Below are 19154 nucleotides of genomic sequence, written 5' to 3' on the forward strand. Positions count from 1 at the left end.
TTCTTCCTCCTCACTACAGCAACCCCATGTTGCGTGGCTTTTTGTCCGTGAAAAACCACCACTCCCAACATCACTTTTCAGCATTCCCAGGAGGCATCTGGGAAAAAGGAAAGGCAGGAAAAAATCCTCATTCGATTCAGGCCATTTTCATCCTCCCTTAACCTAGTCAAGTAAAGATGATGAAAATGTACTAAGCGTGTTTTGAAATAATCACTGCCTTTGATTCTACCACCCAGCCTTCCTTTCTTTCTCCCCAATTCTCGGTCACCTTTGGGTTGATGTTTTTGGTAAAACTGAAGCTATTTCAAGACACACACACACACCCCAAAAAAATTCCACATGGTGTGGGGGAATTGTCTATACTTTCTTGGCCGGTTCATCAGTCATGGTGGATTTTTATGTTCCGGAAAACACAACTGCCTGTCAAGAAACGCAAAGTCCCTCTCGTTTTTTCAGATGTTGTCTGATGTTGTTCTCGGTGACCTTCAGTGTTCGTTCTCTGGGCCTGTATCATGTGGCAGCCGGTTGGCATGACAACACCTCAAGGCACTTTTGAGCTCAGTGTGGGCCTTTCAGATTCGGATGAGGCAGCCAAATTTTTTTAGATATATATATATTTAAAAGGAGGATGAAAACCATCACAGCCTCCCCCTGGGTCCTCCCTCAAACCATCCAGCCTGCTAACGGCTCACTAACGATTTTTGTTTTTGCTTTATTATTTAGGTGACTTATTGGTCACATTCTCCAGAATGCCCCAAGCGGCTTACAAATAGCAAAAATCTGAATAAAAACAACATCATAAAGTGACTAAAAAAATTCTCTGTGAAATTATAAGCAGTAGAGCAGCAGGATATGTGAAGATATAAAACAGTTCAGCTGATGGAGGGGCAGGGGGGGCTCTAAATCAAGGTATGAATTAGAAGAGGCTCAGAAAACTGTGGTGAAACGGGTCTCAAAGGTGCCTCGTTCTACCAAGTGGGATGTGGAAGTTACTCAGCTGGCTCAGGTCTCCAATTGCTATATCATAATGAGAGCAAGATTCGGGTCAAGTGGCATCTTAAAGACCAACTAGATTTCCAGAGTACGAGCTTTCAAGAGTCAGAGCTCTCTTCTTCATATCTGAAGGTATGAGGTGCTACCAGTCTTGAATCTTGCTTTTCTCTGCAGGTCAACATGGCTACCCACCCCAAACTATACCTTAATGAGTTCACATCCTCAGTTTGTTCCACCCACCCCAACATACAAAACAGGGTTCAGTTTCACTCCCACTGCAGCCCAAGAATGCTAGAGGTGTTGAATAGTTATTTATTATCCATGATGACTAAACGGAGCTTCTGCACCCAGAGGCACACCTCTAAAGACCAGCGCTACCAGGTCGGGGCCTCTATGCTCCAGGTAGGGCTGCCATTTCTGGCCTGGGAAATTCCTGGAAATTTGGGGGTGATGCCTGTGGAAAGGGAACTTGGGGAGAGATTCCACCTAGAATATATGGAACACTATACAGTTTGCTCTTTTAAGGTACCATTTTCTTGAGGGGAGAAAATAGTCTGGAGGTCAGTTGTAATTCTGAGTGGACTCCAGGCCCTACCTGGAGGTTGGCAACCATGCCTCCAGGGCACCTGGCCAGCCACTGCATGAAACAGGAAGCTGGACTACATGGTCTGTTGGTCTCATCCATCAGGGTTCTTCTCACATACTTATCTGGACCCTTATTTTTGTTTTTTAAAAGACTCTTTTTTCAAGTTAAGAACCATCTTCTGTTCCAAACACCCATGGATGTACAGGAAGCCCTGGAAATCTTAATTACTCAGAAATTTAGCAAGAGTTGCCTCCACTTTCTATCTGTACTTGCATAAGTTAGGCTTTTATGTAGGTACAGAAAGATCACCAAGAACTCTGTTCTTGGAAGAGCCAGATACGTCAGGGGGGAGGCGCCTCGTGTCAGAGAAAAGCGCCACTGCTAAAGGAAAAGTTCCGGCAAGATTGAGGGCCAAGCTACACATGACGAATGACACTTGAATGGCAAGTGAATTGAGTGGAAGGCAAGTGAACAGGGAGAAATACACTTGCTGTTCAAGTGTCATTCGTCATGTGTAGCTTGGCCCTCAACCTGATAAGCCATTCGGGCACGAGGCAGCTAATAAAATTCTCTAAGCATTAAAAAGAGGGCACAGCATTACAACACAATGCACTGAAGACCTGAGCACCCACGTCAAGATTTTAAAAGACCTGGGCTGTTTCCACACTACTCACTTTCATCTGGAACGGGGCGCAATGTCACAAAAAGAACACGGAAGATAGCATCTTCTCGTGCAAGTTTTGCGTGACATCGCACAAAACTCACATGAGAAGACACTATCTTCCACAGTTTTTTCACAACTTTGCGCCCTGTTCCGGATGAAGATGAGTAGTGTAGAAACGGCCCTGGTGCCAGGACAGCCCGCAACCGAGGGCCAAGCTACACATGACGAATGACACTTGAACGGCAAGTGGATTGAGTGGAGGGCGAGTGAACAGGGAGAAATACACTTGCCGTTCAAGTGTCATTCGTCATGTGTAGCTTGGCCCCGAGTCACCACTTAGCGTTCATTAGGTGAACATCCAAGGATCAAATCAGCCCCTTCCTTGCTCAGAATTGCCCTGTGCTGCTTAATGGCCAATGAGACGAAGGTATAAGCCTTCGAGAGTCAAAGGCTGAACAGAGTTCTATCTCTCAGTAGCACATACGTTGGATATCTGGTTGGTTTGAGGTGCTATGTGTGTTATGTGCTATCAAGTCACCTCCAACCTATAGCAACCCTATGAATGAAAAATCTCCAGAATGTCCTATCATTAACAGGCTTGCTCAAGTCTTGCAAATTGGAGGATGTGGCTTCCTTTATTGAGTCCACTCATTTCATTTTGGGTCTTCCTCTTTTCCTAGCATAACTGGCTTTTCTAGAGAGTCTTGGCTTCTCATAATGTGACCAAAGTACGATAGCCTCAGTTTTGTCATTTTAACTTCTAGGGAAAATTCAGGCTTGATTTGATCTAGAACCCACTTATTTGTCTATTTGGTTGTCCATGGTACCAGCAAAACTCTCCTCAAGCACCACATTTCAAAGGAATCAGTTTTCTTCCTATCAGCTTTCTTCATTGTCCAATTTTCAAATCCATAGATAGTAATGGGGAAAACCATAGCTTGGATTATCTTGGTCTTGATCCCCAAAGAGACATGTTTATCTTTAAGGATCTTTTCTAGTTCCCTCACAGCTGGACTCGAATCATACTCTTTGACTGAAGACCAACACAGCTACCCACCTGAAATTTCCTTGACAAGGAATCCAGTATATCCACACAGATGTGAAGGATGTCTGCTCCACTGGAATTTCTTGTAACTTATTTCCAGGGCCCTCCCCAGAATGGCCATTCCTAGAGGCTCTCTCTCTGGCTTTGTCCTTAAAACGAAAGATCTGACCAATGGCTGTCTTCTCCTTCAAGACAACCCAAGCATGTGCAACATTAGACAAAAGTTTCACACCTCCTGACAAAGTGGAAAGCAGACCAAACAAGTCATGTAGCAGCTTACAGATATCCATGTTTTATTTGACTGTAACCAAATTCCCAAGAGACAGAGCTTGTCAACAGGATTATTACCCATGTATCCTTTTCAGTCATTAACACTCACAAAAACTTAAGAACATAAGAGAAACTATGTTGGATCAGGCTAATGGCCCATCCAGTCAAAAACCCGGTGTCCTCAGGAGGTCTGCCAGTGGGGAAGGGACACTAGAAGCCCTCCGACTGATTGCCCCCCCAACACCAAGAATACAGAGCATCACTGCCCTAGACAGAGAGTTCCGTCTATACCTTGGGGCTGATAGCCACTGATGGACCTCTGCTCCATATGTTTATCCAATCCCCTCTTGAAGCTACCTATGCTTGAAGCTGCCACCACCTCCTGAGGCAGTGAATTCCATGTGTTAATCACCCTTTGGGTGAAGAAGTACTTCCTTTTATCAGTTCTAACCCAACTGCTCAACAGTTTCATTGAGTGCCCACGAGTTCTTGTATTGTGAGAAAGGGAGAAAAATACTTCTCTCTACCTTCTCTGTCCCATGCATAATCTTGTAAACCTCTATCATGTCACCCCTCAGTCCTCGTTTCTCCAAGCTAAAGAGCCCCAAGCGCTTTAACCGTTCTTCATGGGGGAAGTGTTCCACCCCTTTAATCATTCTAGTTGTCCTTTTCTGCACTTTTTCTGCATCTTTTTTGAGGTGTGGTGATTGAACAGAATTGTACACAGTATTCCAAGTTAACGTGTTGAATCCAAGCCGACGTGTTAATAAATATTCCGTCTCTCCTCTGTGTTCGTGGAAATAACCGTTTCAAACCAGATTTCACCTGATTCAGAGCTAGCTGTGTGCATTCCCACTCCACTCAGAAGAAATTATTAGCTATATAAGAACAGAAACGCCACCCAATTTTGCCTAAAGAGAAACTTTGGAGTGAATTTCAAGTATCCTCTTTCAGCAAAACGTTTGAAGGATTTAGGAGATGAACATAAGTTTTATCAATATCTCAGGGAGTTCACCTAAAAAAAACACAAAGAAAATATTCTTAGTCAAGCCAATACACAAACAGGGCAAGACAGAAAGTGAACACTTTACTGAGAGTTCGGGTACAAGGGTAACTCAAACTGTGGACACTATCGTGCCATCCATTTATGTCATTTCAGAAATAAAACAGATAATTTTTCTTTCATGACTCATGAGCTGTACTCAGGGCTCATTTTGAGGGGGAACGCACAGGAATGCAGTTCCAGCAGTTCCCCAAAGAGGTCACATGTCAGGTGGCCCCGCCCACCAGACTCTCAGTTGTTTTGGGCCCGTTTCGGCCTGGATTGGGGCCGAAACGGCACAGGTCGGGCCTCTGATAGGTGGTGGATCACTCTCCCACTCAGCAGCGGCCCAATTCTGACCATTTTGGGCCCCTTTCTGGCCATTTTCATCCCCTTTTTGCCATTTGGGGCCCAATTTCGGCCCTGAATGGCCAGGATTCGGTCCAAAACAGCCAGAATAGGTGATGTCAGGGGTGTGAGATATGCAAATCAGTTATGCTAATGATACACTTGCAGTGATGGCAAGGGGCATGGCATATGCTAATGAGTTATGCTAATGAGTTCCTCCTGCTCTTTTTCTATGAAATGACCCCTGGCTGTACTGTAAGGAAGTAGTCCCAAAGAGATACATAAGTAAAAGGACAGGAACTATAGACTTTACTTCTATGTACTGCCCGTTGCTTTAAACATGATCCTATTGGATAGTTTATACGTTGTTTAATATGCCAGTTTTAGAATAGCTTGAGCTCTGTTTAGCATTTCTTCACCTCTGTATTAAATTCCTGCTCGTTTTAAAGCTTTGCAGATTCGCATGTATATACCCAATTACATTGTTTATTGAAATGTCTTTGAAATGGACTGCACTGTGTATTCTGCCTTGAGTCTCAGTGAGAAAGGTGGACTATAAATAACGTAAATAAATAAAATCTCAAAATTATGGGATGAGATTGTGCGGACAGGGGCCCATGTCCCCAGGAATTTGTCCCCAGCACAAAGAACGAGTGCTTCAGCTTTAACTTGGGCTGTGATACAAGTATCCTTCAGCTGTTCAGCAGGATGTTCTGTTGGGAATCAGAGGTCCCATGCAAACTTAGAAAGACTTAAGACTAACAAGCGAATGCTAGATTTTATTGTAAGCAAACATCGAATGGACGCGGAGATTCCTGGTGAGGAAAACCGTCTCGGGGTGTTGGCATTAGGCAGGGGTCATTTCATAGAAAAAGAGCTGGAGGAACTCATTAGCATAACTCATTAGCACAACTCATTAGCATATGCCACACCCCCTGACATCACCAGAAGTGTGTCATTAGCATAACTATATGTCATACTCTCTGACATCACCTATCTTGGCTGTTTTGGACCCAATCCTGGCCATTCAGGGCCGAAACGGGCCCAAAATGGCCGAGAGTCCAGTGGGCGGGGCCACCTGACATGTGACCTCTTTGGGGAACTGCCAGAACTGCATTCCTGTGTGTTCCCCCTCGAAATGAGCCCTGGCATTAGGCATGTTGCAAACCTTTGACACAAACTCGATCTCCTGGTAAACTTTCCTTGCTCAGCTCCCTCAATCCTGATTGAATTACCTTGATTGTTGTTGATGATGATGGATGCCTCCAGAAATTTTGCACCTGCACAGAAACCACTTGTTCTACAGGGCTAGGTTGCTGCATGCTTTTTCCAAGAAGTAAATTTTCTGGGTGATTGAGTCATGACTGAGTCATTAAAGCGACCCACTTGTATAGTAAAAGCAGGTGATCTCTTCCAGTTTGTCTTCTGTTTGAAGCCGTGCAGTCAGGTGTATCCGTTAAATATCCAAAATCCCCTAGGTTGCATTTGCCGAATTTTATGCTTAAGCAGCGAGGAGCTTCTATTTGAGAACATAGGAAATGGTGGCAAGCTTAGTTAGATTCGTGGGCAGATATCAAAGGCATTCGGAGACATTAACAGTAAGTCTCAATTTAAAATCTCAAACTGATTTCCCGCCTTTTTAACGATGTCCCTTTTAAAATTGGAGGAAGTGGCCAACAAGTCTGGCCAGCGTGGCCAGCACTATAGTCATGAAATAACACCGAATTTCCTCCCTGCTCACAACTAGCAAGTAGGAATTGAGCCAAACAGGCATGTGCTAAAGCATGACAAAGAAAGCTACAGCAAGATCCCGGGGGGGGGGCACCACAGCTCCCAAAGCGTATTTCCCCCCATTCCAACCGCACTTGCATGCTCAGCTGCCAGAAAAAACTCAGTTGCATGAAGCAGCTTTCCACTGGGGAGGAGAAAGCAGGGCCGTTTCCAGACGGCTTACCTGCCTCCGGAATGTCACGCCATGTTGCGGGGAAAACGCGAAATATCATGTTTTCTCGCACGAGTTTTGTGCGACATCGCGCAAAACTTGCGCAAGAAAACGCGATATTTCGCGTTTTCCCCGCAACATGGCGCGACGTTCCAGAGGCAGGTAAGCCGTCTGGAAACGGCCCAGAAGAGATGATATTCAGGTCTCTGCTCCCACCTCCCAAAGATTATAAAATGATGTATGGGTGGGGAAAGCTCCTTCTTTCCATAAGACTAGAATTCAAGGCACCCCTTGAGGCTGATGGGCAGTAAGTACAGGACAGACAAAAGGAAGTATTTACTCAAGAAGTGGAATTCAGTGCCAGGGGAGGTAATGATGGCCCCAAGCCCAGATAGCTTTAAAAGGGGGTTAGACAGATTTATAGAGGAGGGGTCTATCAGTGGCTACTAGCCTTGGTGACCAAGGGGAGCCTCCACATTCAGATGCAGTAAACTTCTGACCCCCAGCACGACAAGTAGTGTTGCCAGGCCCCAGGGAGAGGCAGGGGGACTTACTTTTTTCTTTGAACAGGGCAGCATGATGATGTCACTACAGGAAGTGATGTCATCATGCTGGGACCTCCACTTCTGGGCACCACTCCAGGGCAGCAGGAGGCCTCCGGGGCACCCAGGTTGGCGGGCCACTTCTCCGGCCAGTGGCAGTACAGAGTAGCTAGAGGAGGGGGAAGAGGAGGGAGGAATGGGAGGGGCCAGGTATCTGGTTTTGGGGCCAAGTATCTGGTTTCGGGGGAATAGAGTTGCTAGGTCCAGGTTGGGAAATTCCTGGAGATTTGGGGGATGGAGCCTGGAGAGGGCAGGGTTTGGGGAGGGGAAGGGCCTCAGAGGGATATATTGACAGAGTTCATCTTTCAAAGCAGCCATTTTCTCCAGGGGAATGGATCACTGTTGCCTAGAGACCAGTTATAATTCCAGGAGATCTCCAGCTACCACCTGGAGGCTGGCAACCCTATGGGAGAATGTTTTCCCCAGACAAAATAGTGTATTTTCTGGGTCAAAACCGAACATCTGGCAACCTACAAGGCAACCTGAGCCTCTATGCCCTGTTTCTTTGGCCCTCCAGAGCGACTTGTTGTCTACTGGGTGAAAGAGGACAGTGAACTAAGTAGACCACTGGTCAGCTATAGCAAGGCTCTTATGTTCTTATGATACGTGCGGAAGGCAGCACAAGTCCTCTGGTATTGTGATTTCCATCAAGGGTGTGACAGGCGAAGGCCCGCCCATGCACAAAAAAGATCATAACGGCCACTTAAGTGTGATAATTAGAGCATTACAGCCGTAGACAGTATTTCATTCCTTCAGGCCACTAATTTTGGCAAGCATTGGGTTTTTAAGGGACCTCGTAAAAAACGCTAACTCTGGGAGTCATAACTCTTGCCTTGTCAGGACCGTGAGTGTTTTATGCGCCATGGAAATTAAACCGGGAGTAAAACAAGAGCACCCAAGCGTAGGCCGGAAAATAGATGGATTAATAAAATGCCACTGGGGGCTGAAAGCGAAGGTAAGAACGTCTGAGAAGAGGAAAAAAATAGGTATGAATTATGACGGGGAAGGTGGAGGGAGAAAATGGAAGAGGGTTTAGGTGGTCGAAAGCACCAAGGCTGCCCTATTTGGACTAAACGTGGTCCGATGCAGTACGAGGAATCACCCAGAGGTACCGGTTCTTTTCCAGACTGCCGCTGGTCCATCATGGCCAGAAACCTCTCAGTACATAACTTCTCTGTCTTAAACCCTAGCTCAAAACCTACTCTTTCATGTATGGTTGCCAACCTCCAGGTGGAGCCTGGAGATAATAATAATAATAACATTCTATTTATATACCGCTCTTCAGGATGACTTAATACCCACTCAGAGCAGTTTACAAAGTATGTTATTATTATCCCCACAACAAAACATCCTGTGAGATGGGTGGGGCTGAGAGAGCTCTGAGAGAGCTGTGAATGACCCAAGGTCACCCAGCTGGCTTCAAGAGGAGGAGTTTAGGAATCAAACCCAGTTCTCTAGATTAGAGTCCCACGCTCTTAACCACTACACCAAACTGGCTCTCCCAGAATTACAACTGATCTCCAGACTACAGGAAATGGCTGCTTTGGAGGGTGGGGTCTGTGGCATTATACCCTGCTGAGTTTCCTTCCCAGGCCCCACCCCCAAATCTCGAGGAATTTCCCAACCCGGAGTTAGCAGTCCTGTAGCTGACTGGGCCATTGCTTTGCTCAAGAGACTTTTTAACACTAGTGGTTATCACAAAGATAAAGGGCAGTCAGCACATGCACAGAGGTTCCAGGGCAGAAGGGTGCAGCCAAACAGAACTCTCTGATGCCTGAGCATTGTGGTGAAAATCACCAGTATTAACACTGCAGCAGCTGCAGCAAATGTGATTCACAATGGCTGGGTGAAACAGTTCCAAGCAACTGAAGCTAGATTAACTCTGCTGACTTGGCCAGTTTTTCAGCCTTGGACCTGCTACCTGGTGGCTGATTTTTTGCGGGAATGAATGCTCTTTCTCCTACAGTTCTAGCACCTTCTTCTTCTTCTTCTTCTTCTTCTTCTTCTTCTTCTTCTTCTTCTTCTTCTTCCTCCTCTTGCTCTCCTTTTTGAAAAGTCTTCATGAAGCTTGTCCTCTTGCAATTTCTCCCAATCTTTCTTCACTTGCAGAACTGGGACTCCAAAAAATTTGTTTCTCTCCAACATTACCCATCCTACTGCCCCCCCCCCCAGTACAATTGATAGATGAGTTTTAGAGGGGAAAAGGTGAGACATCCAGACTTCTTTTTTCACTCACACACCCTCAAGAGGCCATAAAAGCTTTCAAGAAGCCATTTATACAATCAATTATCAAAGCCCGTGCCCTGGGAATTTGTGGAGCATATTATTTACTCAACACAGAAGAACGTAAAGGTTGCGTTTCAGGTACCTGAATATTTGCAAGCGCCGGTGAAATTGTCTGAGGATAAAAAGCAGCCACACTGTTACATACACAATTACCCTGATTCAAGGACAACTACCCATATGTGGAAACGGGTTTCTTGGCACGGACCCTCCCTGGCTAGCCATGAAAAGAGATGTCTCAGGAAATGATCCCAAATCCAGGCTGGGCGCATGGTATGTGCAGAGCCAGTTTGGTGTAGTGATTAAGAGCGGCAGGACTCTAATCTGCAGAACCAGCTTTGATTCCCCACTCCTCCACTAGAAGCCAGCTGGGTGACCTTGGGACAGTCACAGCTCTCTCAGAGCTCTCTCAGTCCATCTCTTAGTCCATCTCAGTCCATCTCTCTCAGTCCATCTCTCAGTTCTCTCAGTCCATCTCACAGGGTGATTGTTGTGAGGATAACAATAACACACTTTGTAAACCTTTCTGAATGGGTATTAAGTTGTCCTGAAGGATGGTATATAAATTGAATTTTACTATTAGAGCCAGTTTGGTATAGTGGTTAAGAGCGGCAGGACTCTAATCTGGAGAACCAGGTTTGATTCCCCACTCCTCCGCTTGAAGCCAGCTGGGGACCTTGGGTCAGTCACAGCTCTGTCAGAGCTCTCTCAGCCCCACCCACCTTGCAGGGTGATTGCCATGAGGATAACAATAACACACTTTGTAAACCTTTCTGAATGGGTATTAACTTGTCCTGAAGGATGGTATATAAATTGAATTTTACTATTAGAGCCAGTTTGGTATAGTGGTTAAGAGCGGCAGGACTCTAATCTGGAGAACGAGGTTTGATTCCCATCCACTCCTCCTCTTGAAGCCAGCTGGGTGACCTTGGGTCAGTCACAGCTCTCTCAAAGATTTCTCAGCCCCACCCACCTCGCAGGGTGATTGTCATGAGGATAATCTGAGCCCATCTGTGGGGAGGGGAGGGTATAAATTGAATAAAATAAATAATAAATAAATAATAATAATAACACACTTTGTAAACTGCTCTTAGTGGGCATTAAGTTGTCCTTAAGTGCAGTATATAAATTGAATGTTGTTGTTGTTGTTATTTGGTGTTGCCAAATCCATCCTTCTAGATATTATGGCTATGAAGACGTTTCAAAAGCTAGAAAACTTTCAAGGGGAGATGTCTGAACTGGACTCCAAGGTTATTAGAGCTGGAGGGGCCCCAAAAGAAGACACAAGCAGACAAGATGAAGATCGTATATCTCATCCCACCCTTAACATGCAAATTGAAGGCAGAATCTCAATTTCGGTAGGAAGAAGAGAGGGAATTTAGCAGTCTAGCCTCCACTCAAAGTTGCTATTCAAACCTCTGCTCTGCTTTTAGCATTTTAAAGGAGGAAAGGTGCATCTTTTAAAAACTCACAGCCTTTCCTTTAAAATGCTAACAAGAACGCAGGGAGTGTGGGTCCGAAACTGGTAGGGGGTCGAAGAGTTAAACCTCCTCTACCCTCCCTGCACAGCCCCAAGGCACACTGAGGCTGGTCATTTCCACACTACTTACCTTCATCCAGAACGCTGAGGAACGTCGCGAAAAAAACACGGAAGATAGTGTCTTCTTGCACGAGTTTTGTGCGATGTCACACAAAACTCGCACAAGAAGACACTATCTTCCGCATTTTTTTCACGACGTTCCACAGTGTTCTGGATGAAGGTAAGTAGTGTGGAAACAGCCACTGTGTACGCCTGCAGTTTGCATTTTATGGGCAGAATGGGACAGGTGACACTCATTCCATCGGTTTGTGCCCAGAGAGAGAGAGAGATTATAAAAAGCATACATATACCTGACGCTACCATATACCTTATCATTCAGTATTGTCTACTCAGATAGACTGCAGCTCTGCACAATCTCTCCGTTCAAGCCTCCATTCCTCATTCATTTGGGTTTAACTAGAAAAATTTCTATAAGGAATTCCAGATTTGGAGCATACATTGTTTTCTGCAATACTTGGTTCATTCTTGTCACTTGCATCTGTTGCCAACACCCACTTTTGCTTTGTTAAATCATTGCAAGAAGCACTACCGGTGTGCATGTGTGCGCCTGTGCTTTGGTGCAACCTGAGGCAAACATAGTCTTGAACACGCATGATGCTGCCTTATACTGAAGCAGACCGTTGGTCCATCAGGGTCAGTATTGTCTCTTCGGAGTGGCGGCAGCTCTCCAAAGTCTCACGCGGAGGTCTTTCCCATCACCTACAACATGTTCTTTTTAACTGGGGGTGCCAAGGATTGAACCTAGGACCTTCCGCATGCAAAGCAGGGGCTCTTCTGCTGAGCCAGTGTCCCTCCCAATGAGTGCACAAGCCATTGTCCCTATGTGCATGGGACTAAAGCATGAAGAAGGAGGTAAGAGCCTCCTGCTGAGAAGGTAAGGGGGACCTGGGGGACTCTACGTTGTAATCTCCTCTTGAAGTTTCTCTGTCTGAGGACAGACACTTTTAGGTTAGCAAGGAAATGTCCTGGAAGATCAAAATGTTCTCCCACTGGGTTTTGAGCGTTGTGATTTCAAATGTCAGATTTATGCCCATTTATTCTTTTGCGAGCCCCGTGGCGCAGAGTGGAAAGCTACAGTACTGCAGCCCAAGTTCTGCTCGCGACTAGAGATGGGCACGAACAGCAATATGAACTAAAAAAAGCCACGAACAGCCCAATCAGCTGTTTGTGAACAAGCTGTTTGTGAGGCCCTGTTCTAAACAAACAGGTGGTCAATCAATTTCCTTGGCAACCGGAGGCAGGGACAGCCTGAACTCTGTCTGAACTCCTGCTGTTGCCCTGGAAACCCCAATCTAAGCCCAATTTAGCTTGATAGGCAGGTCTTCCTTTCAAGTGTGGAGCTCCAAATTTGTTACAAGGAAGCAAAGAGCAGGAGGGAGGGGGGCTCCCAGCTCTGCTTTTGCAGACAGTGAGGGAGAGACAGTTGCTGTTGGCATTTTGAGAGAGAGACAGGGAGAGTGCATTGGAGCTTGGATTTTCTTTGTGTGTGGTGGGATAGAGATCTACCCCTTCAAGTTCCAGGGCTGCTGCCAGGCTCTGGGCCAAGCTATTATTTATTACTGGTACCTTTACTGCTGCCTGCTCAGGTAAGGTTTCTGGGAGTGATGTGGTAGTGGTGTGGACAGAGGCTCCCTTTAGCTTATAGACGTAAATAGACATTAATAACATAACATAACATTCAATTTATAGACCGCCCTTCAGGATGACTTAACACCCACTCAGAGAGGTTTACAAACTATGTTATTATTACCCTCACGACAATCACCCTATGAGGTGGATGGAGCTGAGAGAGCTCTGAGAGAGCTGTGACTGACCCAAAGTCACCCAGCTGGCTTCAAGCAGAGGAGTGGGGAATCAAACCTGGTTCTCTTTAAACTGATTTGCAAATGGTTTTATATGTACTGGTTGCAGACTGTAATAATAAACTTGACTTGACTTGAAACCTGGTTCTCCAGATTAGAGTCCTGCTGCTCTTAACCACAACACCAAACTGGCTCCCTGGCATTGATGGATCTTTCCTCTCTGAATTTGTCAAATCCCCATTTAACCCAGTCTAAGCTAATGGCTGCCGCCAAACCTTGTGGCAGTGAGTTCCACAAGCTGATCACACATTGTGGAAATAATCCCTCTCTCTCATCTGCGCAAACTGATTCCCAATCCATTTAAGCAGGATACCCTTCCTTATGGCTTGTAATAAAGGCAAATGGTGTAAATTCTATATGCAAATGTGCCTCGTCTTTCAGAATTTGGGATGCCTTCCTTCATAGTAGCCATAGCCCAGCTCTGAGTATGCAAACCACCCACTTAGCAGCTCTGCCAGCCCACGTGCTGATCCAGATAAATGTCTTAGCTTCCTCAGGAGGAGGCTGTTTTGTTTTTGATATTTTAAAAACTTACTAAACTATTTGCCTCAATAATACCCAGCGAGATGGGTTGGTACGGTGGAGCATTTTACGGTCCTTGGAGCGGATGAAAGGAGAACAAGTGATGGAATATAATTAGCTTGATGTCTTCTGCAGGGAGGCTTCTGCCAGGGACGTATGTCATTATCGCAAGGCTCTGCTACAAAAGGGCAGCCAACAATGAGAAGAGATGAGATTGGGGGGGGGGTGTTCTAAAGGTGCCTGCAAACAAATGGATCTGTGCGCACACACATTCACGCACGCACACAGCCGAATAAAGCCGATGGAGGTGGGGAGGGGAGAAGGGAGTTCATTGCAGGTGCTTTTATGAGTGCAGATACGAAGAAGGCTCAATTGCAAAACTCAGCTTGGCCAAGCCACTCTTTCTAAGCTTCAACCTCACTCTCTGGATTATAATTTAATAATACTGGCCCACTTTGCAGGGCTGATGTAAGGATTTCAATAAGCTAAAGCCTGTGAAGCAGCTAGAACCTTCAAAAGCCCAGTAACAATGTTCTAAGCACACATTCAGGGTGTCTGCCCCTATGCACGCCTGCAGCAAGGTACTGGAATATAGGAGTAGCTTGGGAGCTGCATCTCTGACATCGCCATTCAGTTATTTGCTAAACTTACAGATGCTGCAGATTTCACTATGAACACTGTTGACAGTCGAATTCCCCAAGTTCAAAGCTGTTGAAAAGGTGCAAGTCGATCACCCGATCTGTTCAGCTTCAGTTGAACAAACTGGCTTGCATAGGGTTTTCGCAAAACGGTGCATAGATTCAAACGAATCGGTGATGATTAGCGTCACTAGGGACTCATTAGATGAGCACCAAAGGGTAGGATTTGATTGAAACAGAGCGTTTATTTATGACTGATCTGTATGATGTGTGAGTGATCTAATTGTCTATTTAAACAACAGCCTGCTGAGCAGAGCACTTACACAGCAGGGCGGGCAGGGGGGGGAACAGAACTTGATCAGGTTGCACGCATGAAAAGCCAGTTGCACTGCCCTGCACGGTTAGGAAAGAGCACAGTGAAGGAATACGGTGAAGCAATTTGATGAACACTGACGAAACGGATCAACGAATTATTGAGCTGGTTGTCGAAAATTCGGGTCGTTGTTTGAGAACAACGAACAGGCCATAAGCTGAACAGGCAGATGTTTGAGCATCCCTACTGAACTAGTCAGTCAACGCATGTCTTTTTACATGAATATTAATACTTTTACTATTATCCTGATTTATTTTATTATTTTATTATTATCCTGATTATTATCGGGAGTTAGGCTGAGCATGCATAGTACTTCTGTTCTGCAGTCACTCCAGGGGCTTCTTGTCAATTACCAGGCCTGCTTCAAGGCCTTGGCTGTTTGTGGCCTTGGTTCCACTTATGTATGTGAGACCACCTCTCACCCTCTGCTCCTCCAGAGAAGCTTTGCTCATCTGAACAGGGCCTTCTACATTCGCCACCCTGCAAATGGGCAAAATCAACAGCTGCATTCCCTGCTGTGGCTCCCTCCTTATGGAATGGTCTGCCTGGAAAGGTCACAGAAGCTCACACTCTCCTGGCTTCCCACAAACTGTGCAAAACTGAATTACTCAGAAGGACTTTTTTGCACAGGGAGGAAGGCTGTACTGTAAGGAAATGGTTCAAAGAGATGCATTACTAAAGAGTATAGATTATGCTGCTGTATCCCGTCTGTAGCTGTAAGTATGTTCCTACTGGGTAATTTCTGCGCTGTTTAATGTTTAATTGCTTATTCTTTGTTTCAGCACTGTTTTGCTGTATATCAGATTTCTACTGGCTTTCAAATTTCAAAAACTTTGTATTTGCAAACCCAATGGCATTGGTTATTGGACATCCCACCTGTTAATCGTATTGAATTCAGCTGTGTAATCCACCTTCACTGTCAATGAGAAAAGCAGAGCAGAAATAAATACCCAGCATTTATATTCAAGCCACCTCTGCAAATTTGGAGTTTGCGTGATTAAATGGTCCTCCGTACAAAAATAATTATCTGAAAACTAGTACGTACATTAAGGAATGGAATTGGGGAAATCCACTCATTCTTGCCTCTTGCATGAACATGGAGGAATCAAAGGAGAGGCTGGGTTGCCGATTTTTAATGCCGTAATCAATGGGTGGGGCCGGGGAAGGAATCAAGGTGTTATGGATGGAACCCTCTGGACTTTCAGGCCTTGATACTAACAGATCATCTGATCAGAAAACTGGGTCTCATCGATCACATTTTTATTCTACCCTTCCTCCAAGGAGCTGAGGGCACAGCATATAGGTTCTCCTTTCATTTTATCCTCACAACAATTCTGTGAGGTAGGCTAGGCTGAGAGAGAGTACCTGTCCCAAGGTCACTCAATGAGTTTTGTGGTAGACCGGAGATTTGAACCTAGGTTTTCTGCATCTTAGCCTGACATTCTAGCCACTACACCACACTAACAAAAAAGGAGGGGCCCCTCCTTTTTTGTTGGTTACTACACCACACTGGCTGTCTAGTACAAGTGTGGCTGGATAGCATCCCTTGGGGGAGGTAAAAAACCTCTTTGACCTCCTTAGATCCTGCCCCCACATTCATACATATGTAATTACCTACAAAAAGGACAAAACTCACTTCTTCCACCCCCACCCCTTAAAGGGATAGGTATCTTCCAGAGTAATAAGCATACATTTTCAGCAGTCTCGTTGTGATATAGTAGTTAGTATTACAAATAGTTTGGTGGCAAAGTTACCCAGTCAGAAGCATTTTCCCCAATGTGCAGTAGTGAATCTTCAGTCAATTAAATTGCAGAAAAGATAGTACTTACAGTTTATTGAGGTAGATTCCATTCACTTCTTCAGATACCAAGTAGAGTAGAAAGAAAGTGTCTTAGCTTAAAAAATCAATTCCCTATACCACAGCCATCTTGAGCAGCTTCCAGGCTGGATGTGAGTATGTGGATGAGTATTCATGGCAGGACCTCTGAAAAATATATCCTTCTGTTTGGGAAGGCCATGAGGCAGGAAGAGAGAATCTCCCAAAGGAAACACAGAGAGAGAAGGAGTCACGTGGCATTTCCACCTTAAACAACTTACTATCAAGAGAGTTACACATACATACAGCAAGACATACAGCCCCCCACAATGTCCAAGGCACATTAAAGCACCCACTGCAACAGAGAGAATCTCAGACAAGTATCTGAGTCCACATGCCTTCTCAGCCATAAAGCTCAGTTCATGAATTCCTATTGCACTCTTTCTCAGCTTAAACTGCATCAGTTGTTGTGAAGACAAATTATTCAAAAAGGCTTTTTACTCAGATAGGAGGGTTGTATTGTAGGCAGGGGATCTCAGCTGATGATCCGCTAATGAGTTAGGGTACCTAGCCTCACCTCTATGTTGTATTGGATTCCTACTAATGCTAGGTCTTTGTGAACTTGTATCTATTTACCCTATGGCATCGTTTATGGAAATGCCCTTGAAATTGACTGTACTAATCTCGCCTTGTGTAATCCGCCTTGAGTCTCAATGAGAAAGGCGGACTATAAATGATATAAATAAATAAAAATGATGGGCTAGAGTTGAGGGAAGCGCTGTTTGGGGGCAATTGCCCATGTGACCATTAAGAACAGGGGCTGTTCACTTTTAACAGAGGCAATCTAACCAAATCACAAAGGAGAGAGACACCCTTTGGGCTAAATAGCAAAGAATCCAGTAGCATCTTTAAGACTAACCAACTTTATTGTAGCATAAGCTTTCGAGAACCACAGCTGTCTTTGTCAGATGCTATGGTTCTCGAAAGCTTATGATATAATAAAGTTGGTTAGTCTTTAAGGTGCTACTGTGTCAGAACTGGACTCTTTACTATTTTGCAACTACAGACTAAAACGGCTAACTCCTCCGGATCTATGACTTTGGGGCTAAGAATCCCTTGTCATTGCCATCGGATCTGAGCACCCTAATATACCATTAAGAAAAGAAAACAGAGCCAGATAACTAAACGGGTAGAGAAACGGGGGGGGGGGTGATATGCAGAAGCACGGCATCAGTAGGCAACCTCAGGTTGGCAGGACTGATTTAAACCCACCACCAGAAGTCATTATTTAGATCACCAAGCAGAAGGCCTTCATTTACAATCATTGATTTTAATCAGTTTCTCCTTGGGTACCTCCGTTATTTTCCAAAGAAAGGTGCAGAGCAATCTGTTGATATAACCATTAAAAACATGTTGATTTACAGCCGTGCAGAATTTCTCTGTGGCTTCAGTATAGCTTCCCCCCACCCTCCTCTCCAAGGCAGGCATACTGTAACAATATGCATTTATTTGACCAATTATAGATTTTTTTTCTCTCCCGGATTTTTATACACAGCACATTTTTGACTGTTTTCTAAAACAGAGGATGGTAAATCGCTTAAGGTTGAAAATAGCTCTGTCCCTGGCTGGCAAGAGAGAAAATACTATAAAAAGTTATAATACGTAAAAGAGAAAGGGTTGAGAAACCAGCCTATGAAAAGCGTTGAAAAACACCCTCGGCTCTCCTTTTCTGACTTCATCCATACCCCACATCCCATCCATATATTGACTGAGGAGCTGCAGTTTTTTTCCCAGCAATGTTTCTGCTCTTCTCAGGTATGAATGTTATGGAGAGTTCCCCTTACGAACCGTTTGTGAGGGGCTTTGACTATGTCCGGCTGGCTTCCATCACTGCAGGTACGTGCTTTGTGTGCAAGCAATTTCGAGTTTCTCTTGGCCTCCTCTCTCTCCCCCCACCCCTGCACTCCATGGCAATCATTTCCGCTCAAGGGGTCACAAAGATGGACTTCGGATTATTGCAAGAACGTTATGTTACTCATGATCCTGGGCAGAATCTCTAAGGATCCACTGACTTGTCGAGTTGTAAAGGGGTCTGATTTGGATCGGGGCCAAAGCACTGGAGAAAGGCGGGAGGGTAAGCCTTTTGTTGTGCCCCTTCCCCAAGAGAAATGCCCTTCTCCAAAGCTGTTATGAACCCAACTAGGGGAAAAGGTATCACACCTTTTCCCTCTACTTTGAGTAATAAGGAAAACGGGAAGAGAGGAAAGGGTTAACTCTTCTTTTCCAGCGCCGTGGCCCTGATCCATATCTCACACACATGCATCTACTAAGGTCGTGATGCAACGTCCCCCCATGGGACAGTAATGGCTCGGTGCTTGCACAGGGGACCGCCTTTACCTTTCATTGGGGAGATACAGAGCGCTGTGTAATTGGGTCCTCGGGCTCCCAGCTCATCTCTCTGAGCTGTTTGCGTTTCTGGAAGAGGCTGTGCCTTTGAGGGCCCAATTCACCTGCAATTCCACAGTGGCCACTTGTGCTTTCTCTTGGCAAGCACTTCTCATCCGCACC

The 19154-nt window shown here is 45.2% G+C and overlaps 1 protein-coding gene across 1 annotated transcript in view; it reads left to right on the forward strand.

The window, feature by feature from the left end:
• GFRA4 (GDNF family receptor alpha 4) overlaps window positions 1-19154 on the forward strand; it is a 63511-nt gene that overhangs the window by 20499 nt on the left and 23858 nt on the right. Inside the window, exon 3 of the mRNA XM_054990366.1 lies at window positions 18402-18482. Coding sequence (XP_054846341.1) covers window positions 18402-18482 — 81 coding nt within the window. The remainder of the gene's footprint in view (window positions 1-18401; window positions 18483-19154) is intronic.

Source organism: Eublepharis macularius, chromosome 10, assembly GCF_028583425.1.
Source record: "Eublepharis macularius isolate TG4126 chromosome 10, MPM_Emac_v1.0, whole genome shotgun sequence".
NCBI lineage: Eukaryota > Metazoa > Chordata > Lepidosauria > Squamata > Eublepharidae > Eublepharis > Eublepharis macularius.